General features: G+C 37.3%; 1 protein-coding gene across 1 annotated transcript in view; it reads left to right on the top strand.

Moving 5' to 3' along the window:
• LOC107571434 (basement membrane-specific heparan sulfate proteoglycan core protein-like) overlaps window positions 1–19747 on the top strand; it is a 61616-nt gene that overhangs the window by 28419 nt on the left and 13450 nt on the right. The window contains 20 exon segments of the mRNA XM_016257764.1: window positions 1687–1746; window positions 4761–4883; window positions 6350–6502; window positions 6591–6745; window positions 6881–6958; window positions 9991–10126; window positions 10201–10352; window positions 10474–10603; window positions 12026–12169; window positions 12260–12394; window positions 12536–12717; window positions 12807–13002; window positions 13121–13300; window positions 14763–15023; window positions 15140–15302; window positions 16334–16431; window positions 16515–16781; window positions 16900–17012; window positions 17145–17292; window positions 17669–17785. Of these exon segments, the coding sequence (XP_016113250.1) occupies window positions 1687–1746; window positions 4761–4883; window positions 6350–6502; window positions 6591–6745; window positions 6881–6958; window positions 9991–10126; window positions 10201–10352; window positions 10474–10603; window positions 12026–12169; window positions 12260–12394; window positions 12536–12717; window positions 12807–13002; window positions 13121–13300; window positions 14763–15023; window positions 15140–15302; window positions 16334–16431; window positions 16515–16781; window positions 16900–17012; window positions 17145–17292; window positions 17669–17785 (2991 nt within the window).

The raw sequence follows: 19747 nt of genomic DNA, 5'->3' as shown, positions 1-19747 counted from the left end.
AAAAAGTGCTTTTTGATTACTTCCTGAGTTTTTTCCCCACTTACACGAACTTAAAAGGCTTCTCATGTTGCCAGTGTAAAATCTTTACACCAGACAAATTGATACAGCTTGTGAATGAAAAGCAAAACTTTGTACTCAATAACTAAATCTCAGAAAATGCTTTTTCAATCAAATCTAATCCAGCACCTGGAATAAAAAAAAAATCTTAATTTTTTCTCATGCTCACAAAGGGTGTTGCAAGCTAAAATCCTAAACAAAAAGCAGATTTTTAGTCATGAATATTGGAAGCTTAGAATTTGTTCTTCAATGCTCTTAATTAAGGACTTCTCATAAATTCCCATGATGCTTATTTTGTTATGTGACTCACATATCAAAGCAGGCGCACAAAACAGACTCCCATGAAGACTGACGTCAATTTAATCATATTAAACGTTTGATAAAAATGTTTTCTCAGTAGCAGTTGGTTTTTGGTTCAGAATATTATGCAATTGCACAGTGAAACATGAGCTCAACATATTTTGTGCAAATTGTTCATAAGATCCATGTCCTGAGTTTTTTCCCCACTTACACGAACTTAAAAGGCTTCTCATGTTGCCAGTGTAAAATCTTTACACCAGACAAATTGATACAGCTTGTGAATGAAAAGCAAAACTTTGTACTCAATAACTAAATCTCAGAAAATGCTTTTTCAATCAAATCTAATCCAGCACCTGGAATAAAAAAAAAATCTTAATTTTTTCTCATGCTCACAAAGGGTGTTGCAAGCTAAAATCCTAAACAAAAAGCAGATTTTTAGTCATGAATATTGGAAGCTTAGAATTTGTTCTTCAATGCTCTTAATTAAGGACTTCTCATAAATTCCCATGATGCTCATTTTGTTATGTGACTCACATATCAAAGCAGGCGCACAAAACAGACTCCCATGAAGACTGACGTCAATTTAATCATATTAAACGTTTGATAAATATGTTTTCTCAGTAGCAGTTGGTTTTTGGTTCAGAATATTATGCAATTGCACAGTGAAACATGAGCTCAACATATTTTGTGCAAATTGTTCATAAGATCCATTTTTATGTAAATTGTTGTATTACATTCAGTGATACATTTTTGATTTACACAAGTGCTGTAAATCAATGATACTGGAGCATAATTGTGTAATTGGGAAGAACTTAATTTGCCTTACTAAAAAGCCAATGAGTAGCTTCCTTGTACAAATAAGCTTTATGTGCTGTATATCTCAGTTAAAAGTCCAGATATAAAAGGTAAAATAAATCATATCTGTATCATATCATATTTGAGAATTGTTTTTTTTTTTTTTTTAACATGATTTAAAATTTGACACGTACTGATGTAATTAGTATGTGAATGATATCAACCTCAGGCATTTTGAGACGTTTGTAAAGCTACCTGTTAAAACATGATTTACCTTCATGGAAATATAAAATGTAAGCTTGCCTAAACTTGTCTAGAGATAATTTAGTCCCCACCTATTAAAGTATAATTTCACAGCAGCATTGCAACAAAAGAAATGCAAGTTGTTGCACACTCGATCTGGAGCTCAAAAGTCATGAAGGCTCTAAGTTGAGTGGCATATGCTTTAAATCACATTGAAATGCACCAGTGCGCCACTCTCACAGAACCTTCTGGAGACTCACTTGACAGTATCTGCCTGTCCGTCATTCACAGAGGCTTCTCAGTCACAGATGTTTTACACAGCCTATGAGATGTTTGAAGGACATAGAAAGCGTAAGTCCACATGGTTCTCTCCCTCCAGGCCTGGAAGGACCTGTTCCTTTCACGCATGCAATCTTCACTCCCTGCATGCTTTTACCATCTCAAGTAGTGCCAAGGTACAACCAAACTACGAGCATGGTGCTACTATTACAAAAAATAACTTGATGACCACCAGAGATTTTATACATATTTATTCTTTTAATGTTAATCCTGTTTATGACCACATTTTGCTCACATACTGAACATGTGTTTTTTGTTGTACGCAGAAGCATTACTTGATATGGCTAAGCTTTCAAGACTCATATGGGTCCATTGAAAGAGTGAAGCTGCATGCTTACACATTTGGGGACTTCTCTCTGTTGCTGAAGTGTCTTGTATGATTCTTATATCATTAGTAATTTGTCTGTAACAGAGATTTTGTTGGTGCTCAAAACCAGTTCTGTATCAGATTGGTAAGGTTAATTATTTTTGCATGATGTTCTTCAAGGTGCATGCTGTTATATGTGACCAAACCACCAAACATCACACTTGTTACCTAACAGAGAGGGGTCCCCCACACATTTCATCAGCCCAGTATCATGCTTTTGATATACAAGACTCATATTTTGAGGTATATCAGATATCAATTAACATCCATTATTCTTTCGAAGATAATACTATGCCTCATTTATAATGGTCATCACTCATGCGTACATGTCCAGTGCACTGAACTAGGCTCTCTCAAATTTTATAGACACTATTTAAAAGATGGTTTCACTTTAGTATGAATTTAATTGATTTATGGTGATTGATGGATAGGTAGATTAATAGATAGTTAGGTAGACAGGATATATGAGCAAATGGATGAGTAGACCGATTGGTAGAGAAATGGTAGATAGGTAAGTGGTTAGATAGATGATAGAGTAGGTGAATAGATAAATGCATTGATGGATTTATGTATAGACAGAATTTGGGAGTGTAAATCGATAAGTTGATGAATAGGTGACTAAGGGTGTGGATAGTTTAGGGGATGCACAGATGTATAGACAGATAGATGGTGGATAGACAGCCTGATAAGTGGATAAAAAGATGAGTAGATGGTTGGGTGGGCAGAAAGATGGATTGGTAGATGAGAAGGATGGATGGATGAGTTGAAAAATAGACAGTTGGGTAGACCGTTATATGGTTGGGTCAATAGATGTGTAGACATACATGCATGGGTAGACAGATGGTTGGGTGGACTGATAGATATGGAGACAGAGAGAGATGCAGTAGGTGATTATATAGATGGATGAATGAGGTGAAAGATTGGTGGGTAGACAGCTAGATGGTTGGGTAGATAGATATGGAGATGTATAGATAGAAGGGTGGGTAGATAGACATGAGTAGACGGATAAGATTGGGTAATTAAATAGATGGTTGGGTAGATGGATAAGGTGGAGTGGGTAGGTAGATGGTGTATACAGAGATGGGTGGGTAGATGATAAATGAGTAGACGGCTAGGATAGGTTAGATGAGTTGAAAAAGGGGTGAGTAGACAGTTATGTGGTTGGGTTGATAGATGTGTAGACAGGTAGATGGTTGGGTGAATGGATGGCTATGTAGACGATAGATGGGTGGTTATATACAGTACAGTAGATGATATAGACAGAGATGGGTGGGTAGATGTATAGACAAAAGTGTAGTTAAACAGAGAAGATTAGGTAAACAGATGGTTGGGTGGATGGAAAAGTTGAAAATAGATGGGTGGGTAGACAAATGAATAGTTCAGAAGGTATATGGTGTAGTAGACGGTGATGGGTGGGTAGATAGATGGATAAATGAGTAGATTGGTGGATTGATAAATGAGTAGACGGAGAATTGGGTAGATGGATAAGTTGAAAAATTAGTGGGTAGACATAGTTGGATCGATAGATGTGTAGACAGCTGGATGGTTGGGTGAATGGATAGATGCATAGACCGATAGATTTGATGGTTATATAGATAGAGGTGTCTGGGTAGACAGATGAGTTAGAAAAAAGATTGGTGGGTAGACAGCTAGATGGTTGGGTGAATAGACAAAAGGTTGGGTAGATAGACATCTGTAGACGGAAAAGATTGGGTAAACAGATAGTTGGGTAGATGGAAAGTTAGAAATAGATGGATGGGTAGACAAATGAATAGCTGAGCAGGTAGATAGTGTAGACAGGTGGGTAGATAGAGGAGTGGATGAATAAAGGGGTGAGTAAACAGCTATATGTTTGGGTGTATAGACGGAGAGATAGAGGTGTAGACAGCTAGATGGTTGGGTGGATGGATAGATGTGTAGACAGTTAGATGGGTGGGTAGATAGATCTCATGCACAAAAAAGTACATTTGTGAGTTATGGACCAAAATAAGAACTCTATTTGTGAGCCCATCATGGAAAAAGTAATGCTTAAATGCCAAGGCAGCTAAATGAGCACTGTTCAGTCACTGAGAAGCAGACTGGAGCTTAACACAGAGCTTACACAGACCAGTAGTCCACCCCAGTTGGTGAAAGAAAGCTTTCTTTTGCTCTGTTGCCCTGGAATCCCTATAGATCGATGGCTCGCCGTCAAGCCAAGTTGGCACAGACAGCAGTGAGGGCCTCGCCCTGCCAAGCCCCATCTGCCATTTCTCATCTCCTCAAGCTGGCTGCCAAGAGACATGATTTGACCATCAACTCTGGCAGCCAGACACACACTGCATATGCTGTCACACCACTATCACTTCATAAACACCCTCACAAACAGACCTTTCCCAAATGTAGAGCTGTTTTCAGTTTTCCATCCATTTGCCTTTTTGTATTTGTAGTGCTTATGATTGAGACCACACAGCAAGATAAATGTGAAAAAACATGCTCAATTAATTAGCATGACATTTAGACAATGAATGAGAAATTAATTTCACTGAAAATGTTCTTGACCTCTTCCGTCATCGAGAGAGGGTAAGGTCTGTTCTGAATAGGTATTATCTGTAATGACTGGTACTTCAGTTTGAAGTGCTCTACTCCTGTCTGTGAATAACTGATTTCTACCTCACTGTAGCTACTGAAGGGGCCCAGCCGGTGGCCACAGTAAATCCACCTGTGCTGACAGTCCAACAGGGCCAGCGGGCAGAGTTCCGCTGCACAGTGACCGGCAACCCCACCCCTGCTGTGGAATGGATAGGTGAGCCAATCTACATTTGAGAATATAAATTAATATATTCATTTGTGGTTACTATGATTATGCCAAGTAGAACTTGGTTATAGGACATGTGATCTTATGTTGGCCCTAGAGCAACATTCCTGCAAAAGAAGACCCTTGAGAAAAAGATGTGCAATTCCCTAGAGAAAAATAAATATACTAAAATGTATTTGAAATACATTTATTTCATACTAAGTATATACAAGTACATTTACATATTAATGTACTTAATGAAAATACCCTGCAATTGTACTTTTGGTATACTAAACTGGTATACTTAAATTGGAACAACTAATTTTGTACTTAATGCACTTTAATTTTGCACAAGTAGTGCTGAAGTCCAACTAAAGATATACTATAGTTTGCTAAAGCAAATCTATTGCAAGTATACTTTATGTACACTTTAAATATCTTGCATTTAAAGAGCGATATTATTCAAACATCATACAATCCTCATCAATAGCGACATTAAAACACATTTTAAGCTTAATATTAAGAAATGTGCATTGTGCACAAATAGTACTCCAAATAAAGTTTAATTATAATTTTTATGTCAGTAAGTCTTGAGTGATATATCAGTAAACATGTTAATAGATTTAAACTATACTTAGTATGAAATAAATGTATTTTAAATATATTACTTTTTTAATAGGGTTCAGCATACTTATGGAAATAATATACTTAAGAGCATATTGAATGCAATGTTTTCAGACACTTAGTTGCAGTTAAATGAAAATGTTTATAGTGTAATATTTATATTAAATGCAATTTGAAGTAAGTAGGGGGCGGCACAGTGGCTCGGTTAGCACTGTTGGTATATTTTAGTACATTTAAAATATATTAACTTTTTATTTAATATAGAATAACACTTGACAGTTAAAATTATAAATTAAATACTGTACATGTGCTTTATTTTGTTAGTCAACACAATGGAGTGTTACTACTTTAAAGCACAACAAAAGATTCTTACAATTTAATTATTTAAGATGTACTTTAAGATAAAATCTTTAATTTGACATTACAAAGTGCCCTTTTAAAATCGTACTTAAGTGTGTTAAACATGGAAGTGTACTTTAAATGCACTTAAGTGACCTTTTATTTGATATGTCTGCAAGTTACTTTTAAGATTTAAAGTACACTACAAGAGCTCACAGAATACAATTAAGCACACTTATTTTTCACAAGGGGGCTAGAAAAACTGAGATGAAGCCTAACCCTTTTTCATTTCCTTTGCCCAGTCCTCAAAATCTGACTGGTAGATAAGAATGTTGTTGCTGGACCTACAAGGGTGTGGATTGAAGAACATGTCCTACCTTGAAATCATGGAAAGCATTGTTTGTTGATGAAGATATTGAGTTTTCAATCTGGTCGTGTGGTTAGGTATTCCCACATAGCATCAACTGTTCCTTCCTGACTCCTGAATTCTCTTATGATATGGTGTTTGTCAGGAGGTCCTGGGAAACGAATCAGTTCAAAAGCTGTCATTCGTAATGGGCTGCTGACCATCCCATCTGTGGATCGCTCGGATGAGGGCGAGTACATCTGCAAGGCTCTGAACACACATGGCGAGCACACAGCCCGAGGAGTTCTTCATGTTCAAAGTACACCAGAATACTTCAAGATTTACAGTGTAACAAGCTCATGAAGCTGACAAGTGAGTTCTCCTTTACTTTATAACTGATGTTTCAGGTACAAGTCAACCTCACGGTCTACCCCATGTACAAGTGAGCCCTCCGCGGGTGGAAATTCACGAGGGTGAGACTTTGCGGTTGTACTGCAGGGCCGTTGGCAGTCCCACTCCTGCCCTCACATGGAAGAAGAGAGGTGGTTCACTGCCGCCACAGGTGAGAAACTAGTTTCTCCTTTTGTCATTCATCCTGTTACTCAATCAGGGTTGTGCCATTGCTCATATTTTGCCGTGTTTTTGCCTCCTTTGAGTTTTTCTTTCTGTTTCATCCCGTGTCTTGGTGTTTGTTCAGGCAATTCCTTCTCACGGTTTCCATCAGTTTAAAAGCAACAGTCTCGATGTGTTACAGAGACGTATTGAGGAGCTACAGGTCTGTCCATATGTCTGATGTCTGTCTTACGCGTCCCATCCCACCTGTCTCGCTTCACTCACCCTCGCCAAAATCTATGTGAACTAAATGCATGATTCATTTAATCATTCACGTGACATCCATTCGATTTTTAGCCAAATAAAGCATTGTAGATTACTTATGTGAGTACAAGCAATATTTAGTTTGCTCAGTTCAAGTTTGCACCGGTAAACAGTTGTGCTGGTTGTAGTTATCAAAGAGTATGTACTGTACAGTGTGGTGCAAAATTCTCGATTGTTCACCCAAAAAATGTCAGTTTGCTGAGAATTTGAGAACTCTCAGGACTTGTGAGATGTAGATGAGTTTGTTTCTTTATCTGAACTGATTTGGAGAAATATGGCATTACATTACCTGTTCACCAATGGATCCTCTGCAGTGAATGGATGCCGTCAGAATGAGAGCCCAAACAGTTGATAAATCTTCACAATTATCCACAAGTAACGTAAGTTGCATGTCTGTAATAAATCCATCAAGACATTTTTGACTTAAAACCATTGCTTCCGCCTAAAATATGAAACCTCTATCCCCATAATATTGCTGTCTCCAGTGAAAAAGTTGTCTTGCTTGAATCAGGAGTGAAATATGCACAGACTGCACAGATCAAGCACTGATAACTAGCGAAAATAGTACATTTTCTAATATTTTGACAAATGGTACTGTGGATTTTGATGCGAGAGGGACAGGACTTTTTAACTAAAGGAAGCATTATTATGGGTTATAGACATATTTTGGCTAGAACCAATGATTTAATGTTGTCACCCATTCACTGCAGAGAATCAATTTTACATTTGAATACATCTGTTCATAAGCGAAAACAAACTCCTCTATGTCTTGATGGTCTGCAGGTAAGTACATTTTCAGCAAATTTTCGTTTTTGGGTAAACTATTTCTTTAAAGCAAAGGCTGTACAAACTAAATACTGAAATTCATTTGCATTTTACAATTGAACTCTGGACTCAAATGTATTTAAATTAGGCAAAATAGAAAGCCAAACAGAAGCAGTGGACCCATTTCTTTTGAACCCCACTGTACATGTTTTTGCACTGTTAGATTTCGAGATATGAGACATGGACGACCCGTCCCATGCTGCTGGAGGGCTTTGGTGTCTTGCGTACCTTGTGTCTTTGTGGACTGGTTTGTTCTGCCTGAGAGCATCGCTGCATTGTGTCAGCTTTTCCCAGGGTGAGCTCTGGTCTACCGTGCAGCCATGCAGAAATTCTGTGTGCTCTAGCAAACGGGCCGCTTTGAAAATTTGTGAATGGTTTCAGACACTCATTCAACCAAGCCTGCCCCATCCCGGCTCTACTGCCGCCACGCTTCACTAGATAATAGTTAAGCAGCTTTACTCCTGGATAAAAAAATATCACCCCTCCCTTCTGAATACAGTCGTGTTTTCTTTTGCAGCGAGTACACTACAGATGTAACTGTCAGTTTTAGAGATTCTTTGCAAACGTGTTGAAACATTGACAACATAATTGTGCTAATCACATTCATGAATCTGCATCATCTTATAAAACTAAGAAATTATAAACATGTTTACATTTGAAGGTTGATTTACATGCTTGGATGTCTCTAGATGTAGGATTTCGATGTTTTGTTGTATAGCCACTAGCTGCTTTAACTGTCCACTGTCACTATATGTCTCGTCGCGTGAAATAATCACTGTCATCAATGCCATTAATCAATTACAGGTTAATCATCTGCTAATATAGACCTGTAGCACCATAAATGTAACACCAATGATTAATAACAATCTGTTATGAGGCATAAAAAATTACACTGTGTCTTAGCCAGATACAACACAAAAAGTCTTAAGTCTAAAAGTGTACCTGTATGTCTTAAGCCACCACAAACACTGCCTTTGCATTTAGTGAGGCATTTGGATTATGTCTGCCATGTCGACCTCCTACTTTTTGGATACAAGTAACACTCATGTATATTAATCCTCAAACAAGGAGGAGGATATTCCAAATGGTATAAATCTGCCCTCAGAGGGCACTTTGGAGTGCAAAACATATTGAAGGGTTTTCAAATGTTAGTGTTCAAAACTGGTCACTTCAAAGGGCCCTTCGGAATGAAGAATTTCAAAGGGTACAAATAATGGAGGCTTCTCTCCCATTATGCTTGGTCTAGGTTGAATTAGGCAAGACACAAAAGTGAGTTCCAAGGAACATTTTTTTTGTTCCTTACACCCCTCATCCCTACAAAGCTTTCACTTGATTGTGGAGGCTAAACCCTTCTTAGGGATTAGGTCATAGGTATGAGCCCTGCAGGATGAAACGTAGCCTGAATGTGGAAATGTAGAACTGAATATTATCCACCATTTTGCAACACAGAAGTGCAGTAATAAAGCAATTTTCTGTGAATTTGTTTGACCTCTGATTTATCTACTATAGATAAATGACTAGGACAATAATAAAGTCAAGTATATAGTAGATATGACAATTTCCGTAAAAAAACATAACAAATATGCTAAATTATTGCTGAAGTCATGAAAATATGAGGCATGTGTTTGGCACTCCAAACACAGCTACAGTGCATTGCAGGTGTGAGAAAGTGAGAGAATTGTTCTGATTGGCTGCGTTTACGAACAATTTCGTTGCATCACATCACACTACGTAGTCTTGTTTAGGACACGCCGATAGCCTCTTAACAAAAATTACTTTTACTTTTAATTTTACTTAATTTATTTGCAGGTATTACTGTATATTAATGTATTTAAACGGTTTTATTTAAAGTAAGTCTTGTCAAGGTAAGTATTGAGTATTAAATTGTCTTCTATTATTAATGCTGTTATGTTTATTCTGTTCCTATTGACCAAACTTACTTGATGTTCACAAAAAGTCAAGCCAATTTATTTATTTAGCACTTTTTACAATGTACATGATTTCAAAGCAGATTTACAGAAAATTATTGCAGCAATAATGTCTTAGATTCCATATAAAATAACTAAAAATGAACCTCAAATATCCATACATCCATATCTTCCTCAGGCCCGCATGGAGCGCACTGACATCGGCACTCTCCTCGTACCCAATATCAGGTCGTCTGATGCAGGCACATATCTCTGTGTTGGAACTAACACTGTTGGTTCCTCAGAAGCTCATGTTGAGGTCTTTGTAAAAAGAGGTGAGGCAAGTCCATTCATTTTAGACTAATATTTTTAGGATAGAATAGTAATATTATTCTGTCATGGTGATCAGGAGAAATCATCCCCTCTGGAGTCACCATCCAGCCCTCTATTGCTTCTGTAATGGAGGGAGAGACTCTAGATCTTAATTGCATCATCCCAGGAACCTCTCCAGCATCTGTCAAATGGAGCAGGGCAGGCGGCCTGCTGTCGTCCAATCATCAGGTTTTATCTCAGTCCACTATGAGGCATATTTGATTTACGTGAAGTGTGTATGACAGATCTTTGAGCCAAATGTGTTAAATATATGAACCATATGTGTGCTTTCATGTGCATTTGACTCAAGGTTTTGGGAGCTCAGCTGCGGATCCTGCAGGCCTCTGCAGATGACACTGGAGAATATATCTGTCAGGTGGAGGACGGCCCATTCCCCCGTCAGGCTTCTGTATCTGTGTCTGTGACGTCCAGCTCCTCCCGTAAGTCCCCTAGATTGATGAGAAACAGGAAAGTATCAATGACCAATCATGTTCATCTTGCAGATCATTAACTAAACATGCTATTATGAAGGCAGAGGCTATTTCATAATTCTCATAATCTCATAATCTTCATATTTTGGTTTTTCATGACTTCAGCTCTTCATCTCTTGCTGTGTCCCAAAAATTCATTTGATGATATATTTCTTTCCATAATGGTGTCCATTTTATGTAAAATACTTAAAGGGGTCATCGGATGCCCATTTTCCAGTTGATATGATTCTTTAGGGTCTTAATGAAAAGTCTGTAACATAGTTTGGTTAAAATTTCTCAATGGTAGTGTAAAACAACACCGTTTTTACCCTGTCAAAAACAGCTCTGTCTACAGCAAGTTGTTTTATTGCATGTCGCTTTAAATGCTAATGAGCTCTTAATCTTAGCACTCAGCATACCCGGTTAAAAAAGTCACCGCTCGCCACTGATTGAAATGTTAAATTATACAGCTCTCTTCTTTTGTTTTTGGGAGTGTATTTCTTCTCATTCTATGTTTTTAGGGCTTTTTAGTTTCTTAAGCCCTATTGGGACAGTAATCCTTTCTCATGGGGACGTCATACATTTACATTTGCAACATTTGACACAACCTAGCAAAACAAAAGATGATATGAGGGGGCATTAGGAGTTTTTGGAAAACCAATTCAGAAACCGTTTTTAGTGGTATTCCATTTGGTGAACACCATTTTTGCTTAATTTTTTTCTAAACATTAATGTCTGTAAACATAAATTTGCATGGCTTCTCAGTGATAAACTCATACAATCTGATGATGATTTATATACAGTGGAACAAGTTTTATGATGCTACGAACCCAGAGATGTAGTTCTCATGTGGTCAGCAACATTTATTTAAATCTTATTTAATAATAGAAAATTGACATGATTGTGTTGTTTTGCATTTTATCTCTCCGAATGATGAATGTAATTTAAAAAATGTGCAGAAATAAGTTAATGCAACCTCTTATTAACGTAAGATAACATCTGACCTGGCTACTTGGTCGTCCTGCAAGCCCCAGTTTATATTAATGTATTGTATATTTTAAAAAATATCACCACACACTCCTGGAAATGTTAAAATATCCTTACATGATCATGAGGAAAAACAATGATTAGGGCGAAAAAAAGACTAAAAACGACTGAGATAGCAAATACAGAATTAATATGACAAGAAGTATTCACTACTTTATCTAGAGAAGCACTAAACCCATAACTAGTTAAAAAATTAGAAGACTGCACTACATAGGTACTGCACCTCCACATTTTAAATGTGTGGAATATTTTTTGCCACTTTCAGTGGCACTTTTAGCCTAAGTCCTGTTTAATGAGTTTGCTCAACATGTGCCTACTGTATTTTGTGGCCTAATTGTGGAGTAGGTCTCCAGAGCCCCATTATCTCCATTGAGCCACACAGCGCAGCAGTGAAGCAGGGCGAGTCAGCGAGCTTCAGGTGCAGGGTCCACAGCGGAGCCCAGCCGGTGCGCTTAGAGTGGAAACCCACCAACAGCCTGCCTCTGCTAGGTACACTGCTGCAATTCACTTTCATGTCAGTCGTCAATTAATATGATGCCTGAATAGAAATGATGTTGCTTCTTTTCATATGTTCTGTAGATAACGTGAAGTTTGGTCCTGACAATTCACTCATGACTATTACCAATGCCCAAGCCAAAAACCAGGGCACCTATCGCTGTGTGGCCAGCAACCTGTTCGGAATGACCCACAGCATAGCTTCACTAATCGTGAGAGGTAAGCCAGTTCAGAAACAATCATTAATAATATTCCAGTTGGTGCACACCATTTTTGGTTTCAGTTTTTCTTATGTTCAGATACTTTTGTTGCTCCATCTTATACACCTATTCTTATATTTTTGTCTGATTTCATTCTTAGAATCTCCTAAGGCTGTAGTGACCCCTGCAGGACCGGTGCGAATCAGGGTCGGCGATCCCATCAATCTTGATTGCCAGGCCGCTGGAGAGCCAAGACCCTCTGTCAGATGGCACAGACTAGACAACAACCGCAGAACGATTCTGAGCAGCCCCGTGCCTGTCGATTCCAGTGCTATCATGCAGGTTATGGGCCGTCTGAAGTCGAGCCGTTGTTGATTTCACAATCATTTGCTTCTATATGTTAATCAAAGTGTGTTTCATTCTGTGTTCAGATCTTAGTTGCACGGACGGAAGACAGTGGCACGTATGTGTGCACTGCACAGAACAACCAGGGCACAACTGAAACTCGAGTAGAGGTGTTTGTTGAAGGAGGGCCTCAGGTGCCCACTGTTCCCCGTGCCAGCGTACGTGAGCCTATGATAGTCGTGGTAGAGGGATCAACCGCAACACTTCATTGCGACGCCCATGGTAGGTGCAACCGTAAGCGGCGGTTGAAAGTTATAACTGTTAAAATACAATAGGTGAAAATGAAAGCAGTCTGCTATTAAAGAGTGTGCCTTAAAGCTTTATTTTATCTTACCTAAAGGATTCCCAAAGCCCACCATCACGTGGTCTAAAGAACGGTCTTCTCTTCCTTGGACACACAAGATTGTTGACAACAGCCTGGTCTTACCTAATGTGGGCCGTCAGGACTCTGGTCAATATGTCTGCAATGCAACCAACCACATGGGCACCAGTGAAGTCACCATCATGCTGGAAGTAGACTGTGAGCTTAACTTATTCTTAGAGATGATTGTTTCTATTCCTTGTCTATCTGATTCATGTTCATTTTACACTTCAAAGATTGTTTTCTTAATTATATTTTACTTTGTTTTCCAGAAAAAATATCCCCCAAATCAAATAAATGTACTTGAAGCAAAAGTGTTTATAATATTAAGACTTTAGAGCAGTGTTTCTCAACCCTGGTCCTGAGCGCCCCCCAACACTGCACATTTTGTATGTCTCCCTTATCTGAAACACATTTCAGATCCTGGAGTTTCTTTTAATGAGCTAATGAGTTGAATCAGGTGTGTTTGATTAGGGAGACACACAAAATGTGCAGTGCTGGGGGGGCACCCAGGACCAGGGTTGAGAAACACTGCTTTAGAGAATATATTTTGAAAAACATTTATCATACATCCTTTTTGATCAATCATGTCTGACATCTAGATATTTATTACAAAATTATTATACACGCATAGATTGCAGGAAAAAAAAGAGATTTTTATAATACGTATTTTTTATTTTAATGTTTATTTTTATTTTTGTATTCAGTATTTTTGTTTGCCAGAAAACAAATCTAAATATCCTTAAAACATGTTAAATGTTCAGAATGTCATAAGATGTTCGTAGGTTTTCATAAGATTTTTTCAAGAGACATTTTAGATCATTTCTATTGAATTAATTTATCTTCTAGTTTATAGTCTACACATTTTTATGTCCATTGCAAAAATTATTTTCTTATACAGTATTTTTTTCTTGGTTACCAGAAAAAATATCTAAACATCTAAAATATATTATAATTGTTGTATCTATTTTTTACATTTAATAAAATATTAATACATTTTAGATTATATACATTTAATTAATTTATCTTGTAATTTTATTTATTTTCTTACTCCATTGGTACACTTTTTTCTTGTTTTAAACATAAACCTCACAAAATGATTTAGATTAAGCTTAAAACAAGATGGCAACAGGGTAAGAAAAATACACGGTAACACTTTTTTTTAAGGTGTCCTTGTTACACGTTACATGTACTTACTATTATAATAACAATAAATTATGCATAATTACATGCAAGTAACCCTAAGCCAAACCCTAATCCTAACCCTTACCATATAGTATGTACATGAGGTTAATTAATATTACTCAGTACTTAAATGTATAATTAGACTTTAACAAGGACACTTTAAAATAAAAAGTATAACCAAATGCACTAAATAAGATTCCTCAGAAAATTTTTTTAAAGTTAATTTGGTTTAAGTCTAAATATTGTTTGGTGGAAAACACAACAAAAATAATTTCATTTTTAAAAAATATATATTTGTACATTTTAACATTGTAGCTTTCGTCTGAATTTTTCCAAGAAGTGTGAAGCATATTTTCCTGTTGTTGTAAAGCTCTCAAAAATGAAACAGTGGTAATTATCCAACATCCTCTAACTGACATTTCTTTGGTTGGAGCAGCCCCACCCTATGCCACTTCCTTGCCTGATGACGTGTCCGTGCGAGTGGGTGAAGTAATCCGCCTGCAGTGCCTGGCCCGTGGCACCCCACCCCTGCGTTTTGAGTGGACTAAGGTCAATGGCAGCTTGCCTCCTACTGCTCAGCAGCAAGGAGGAGACCTCCAGATCAACCTGGCCAAGGAGAGCGATGCTGGGACGTACAAGTGTGTGGCCAGCAACAAGGTTGGCAAGAGTGAAGCGCTGGCCAGAGTCTCTGTCCGATGTGAGTACTGACAGTTCACTTTAATGCATGTATCATGCGTTCCTTCAAACTCACAGTGATCATCTGATGAATTCTAACTAGCATTCAGCTTGACCTCTGACCTCTGTGTCCTGCAGCACCCCTGTCAGTGAAAGTGTCCCCACAGGTAGAAGTGAAGGCTCTGGGCAGCGCTGTGGAGTTTACCTGTGCTGCTAAAGGAGGGTCTCACGTTGAGATTGAATGGCTAAAGGAGGGGGGGGTTCTTCCACCAAATCATCACATTAAAGACGGAGTGCTCAGGTGAGTCTCATCTAATATCAACATTGACAATCAATCAATCATTTATTTATAAAGCACCTTAAAAACCATGAAGTTATAGATAAATAATAAATATTATAATTAAGCAAAATTGATCAGATTTAAAAACGTCAGAGTGGGTAACAAGGTTCCAGATCTATATGATTAAGGAGGGGTTGACTAATCGCCACCAAATGTTGGTTTGTGTTTATTAATAAATTTACGCTATTGTTCAAAATATTTTTTATGTTTTTGAAAAAAGTCTCTTATGCTCACCCAGGCTGCATTTATTTAATCAAAAATAGAGTAAAAGAGTAGTATTGTGAAATAAAATCACAATTTAAAATAACATTTGTCTATTTCACATATTTCAAAATGCAGTTTAATCCTGTGATGGCAAAACACCAATTATTCCGGTCTTCAGTGCCACATGATCCTTCAGAAATCATAATACTCTGATTTGATTCTCAATAAACATTTCTTACTCTTATCTTGAAAACAGTTGTGATGCTTAGTATGTTTGCGGAAACTGTGATACATTTCAAAGTTTATTTCTAAATAGAATTTTGTTAGCAATTGAAAATCATTTACTGTTACCTTTCGATCAATTAATATGTCCTTGCTAAATTAAAAGTATTAATTTCTGTAAAAAAAACGAGTGTATTTTCCCCATAACTTGAATTAAAAATATGTTTGATCATTTTTCTTTCACAAACTTACAGTAATGGAATTTAATTGAATGGTCACGATTGCTGTTAACACTACAAATTGTGTAAAAAGTGAGAAAATAATGCTACTTTTAAGGAATACTATTTTTTATATTTATTGTTTTTGTAATGTCAGTAATTTTTTTACAGGGTAGTGCACAAAATTACTTTTTTAATAATTAAAATAAGGTAATAATTAAAAAAAATTACTACAGTAAACTGTTTAAAAATGATCAGTTTAGCTGATTATAACAAAATGATGACGTTGTTGAATGATTTTGTATGTTTTGAATTATGTTGTGTCTTTTATTTATAATATTTGTGCAGAATTGAGAACCTTGAGCAAAGCAATGAGGGAACCTACACCTGCAGAGCTACAAGTCTGTTTGGACAGGCTCAGGACAGTGGCAAACTCACCATTCAAGGTCCGTTATGATATCCAATATGTTTCCAAATCTTGGTTTACTCAACTTGAAAACCAATGACTTTGTGCTCTTTGTTTTCACAGCTCTACCCAAAGTGATGATCAATGTGCGCACATCAGTACAGACGGTGATGGTGGGCAACTCAGTGGAGTTTGAGTGCCATGCGATCGGTGATCCTGAGCCCACGGTGCGCTGGAGTAAAGTTGGAGGCTCTCTTCCCGATCATGTGGAAATAAGGGGGAACATCCTGAGGATTGATCATGTGGTCGAATCAGATTCAGGACAGTACCGCTGCACAGCCACTAATAATGTTGGCTCGGAGTATAACCAGGTGGTCCTTAATATCCAGTGTGAGTACATTATAATATCCAGGATGTTTATGATGCTTCTTTTGCCAGTGGTTTTTATTTGTATTATGTGACGCCTTAAAAGCGGCAAGCTGAATTCTGAATCCAATGCACTTTGTAGCCTTGCCTCAGATTTCTGCACAGCCTGAGTCAAAGGATGTAACTGTTGGCTCTGATGCAGTCTTGCCTTGCATTGCATCTGGATACCCAGTCCCAACCATCACATGGTCAAAGGTAATCTACATTTGCTCTAATTCAAAACACCAAAATCCTATTATACCATATATTTTTGGTGTGTAGAGTACTAAACATGGTTCTGTTCACTTTAAAAAGAGATTGTTAAGCCCATGTATGCTCTTCTTTCAGTTGGAGAATGAGTTGCCCCCTAAGTGCAGACAGGATGGCCATGTCCTGACAGTCCCTGGTGTCACTCACACAGATGCAGGAACGTACGCGTGTACGGCTGCTAATAAGCAAGGAAAAGTCGAGGCCTTCACCAGACTCGTTGTTCATGGTCTGTATGCAAGTCCGTTCTGTCTGTAGTTACATATTTTTTCCAGAGTAAGTCTTTAGTCACAATGCTGCTTGTCTGCAATTGTGGCTTTGTGATGAGAGCACTGATTTCATCTGGATGGTTAGACAAGTATAGTTCTGCTTAAACATCTCCACAGGATCTGGTTAAATGTCATTAAGCAGATATTTTTATCCAAAGTGACTTATGAAATGCTGCTTTTTGGATGTCTTACAGTGTGGAGATTTGGAAATATCCTTAACTATTATGCTACCCACCACCAAGACATGTTTTTCATGAGCTATTTGTTACTCTGAAGAGTTTCTGAGATGTTCTACTTGTCTCTCTAACATTCACTCATGTTCATATGGTCTTCCAGAGAGAGTGATGCCCTATTTTACCCAGGAGCCACTCTCATACCTCACACTCCACACTATCAGAAACGCCTACCATGCATTCAGCATCAAAATTACCTTCAGGCCGGATAATGTTGATGGTAAGGACCCTCAAATCTTCCAGATACTTCACTGCACCAGATCAGTTCTAAATATGCAGTTCTGACTTTAAGTAAGGAATAATTGACTCCAGGCCGTTGAATTATTAGAAAAATAATGCACACCCTCGCGTCGTGGCCGTTACACCTCGGGTGTACATTATTTTTCTAATAATTCAACGGCCTGGAGTCAATTATTCCGCTTATACTACGGTTACCACACCTCAAGACATCGATCAGATGATATATTTAAAGCGATTCGTCCGGTTTTTGTACTTAAAACGTTATTGTGAGTAAGATTATTTCTTCTGCATCTCATCCAACGCCTCTTTTGCTAGTTCCAAAACGTAATTTTAAAGCTGGTAATGGAAGTTTGAGCCGTTGATAGCATTCTAATGCAGTTATTAATGAAGTTATTAGAAAGAGAGAGACACAGAGAAAGAGAGAGCGAGAGGTTGCCTCTGAGCGTCCCTCAACAGTGTTCTGCAGCAGCGTCTCTAAACAGCGCTGTTATTACCTCGTTAGTGAGAAATGTCATGTGTAACCTTTAAGTTGCTAACGTTACACTATATAGGCTAATTAATAAAATCGTCAGGGCAGCGCTGACAACACCTTTTTGTGCAAACTGCGTGACCGTAGTGTGCGTGTGCAAGCACGTGTGATTGCAGTAATTCCTGTGTGCTGTATAGGTACTGTATGCTAATTTCCGTTAATACAGTTAACTATGCGAAGTGATATGGAACTGTAATGCGGTCAAGAGAGCTGCCTGGAACTACGTTCGCCATGCGTTTCTCTGAAAATAATTGCACACCTCAGAACGTTCGTCAGCCAATCAGATTCAAGCATTCAATGGCCCCGTAGTATAAAAGTTTGTCATTACTAGTATTCACATCACAGGTATTTTCTGTAGTGACTGTTGCTCATTAAATCACCTGCTTGAAGATTCTTCAAAATGTCTAATTGTTTGTTCCTCATAAGAAAGAAAGCCATTCAGGTGAATTAATGATGACAGAATTTTTATTTGTAGCTACAAAAATGTATTTGCAGTATTGCCTGTACTAAGTAAAGAGCACACTGTTTCTAAAATGTTCAGTCCTTGTACAGTTTCTTTTATATGTGTATTTATTGTATGTAAACTCAATTATTCTTTTTGTTCTTTGCCCTCTTTCACATCTCTTTGGTATGAAGGGCTCATTTTGTATGCCGGTGAGTGTGCTTGGTTGCCTGAGAGTGCCAGAGAGCACATGCTGCAAGATGTTTTTATGCCATGCAGCAGTGCAGCTCAGCATCTCTCACTGGCCCCTTAGAAGGGTCCTTATGAACATATGTAGGCATGACTATTGATCATAGTGTTCATCAAAGCATTTCTGCTTCACATTGAGTTGGTTGCAGCATGATACAGGAATGTTATCATGAACCGATTGAAGCTTTTACACCTGGTAGTGACAGTTATACAGTATGTGTGCAAAATAGTTTGTTTCTTTCTAAATACAAATTCTAAGTAATTAAAAAACCCTTCAAATTAAAATCAGTCATTTTAAAGAGAAGCTTTTACAGTTTTTGGCGTTTTTAATGTTACAGCCATACATATTATATTAGTACTGCAATTTTACAGTTTAATGTAAAGTACAATTATATTATTTTTCTTATACTCTTTTTTTTATTTTACAGTGAAATATTACATAGTAGTATTTCTTATTTTATGTAGTATTTTTATATTTATGTCTCTTTTATTTAGTAATAATAATAATAATAATAATAAATTAAATATATTAATAATCTAAAATATTAAAATTAAAATAACATATTTAAAAAATATTATTATTGTTATTATTATTTTATAGCCATCACAAAATTTTGGCCAAATTGTGCAGATTTGTACAAACAAGCACAGCAAACCAGGATTTTATTTGTATTTTTTTATAGCAATCACAATTTTTTTTTTATTAATGCAATTCACTTCCC

Source organism: Sinocyclocheilus grahami, unplaced genomic scaffold (genome assembly GCF_001515645.1).
Source record: "Sinocyclocheilus grahami isolate Dianchi unplaced genomic scaffold, SAMN03320097.WGS_v1.1 scaffold29.1, whole genome shotgun sequence".
Classification (NCBI taxonomy): domain Eukaryota; kingdom Metazoa; phylum Chordata; class Actinopteri; order Cypriniformes; family Cyprinidae; genus Sinocyclocheilus; species Sinocyclocheilus grahami.
Note: the sequence above shows the minus strand (reverse complement) of the source record. Positions and strands in the feature narration are given on the sequence as shown.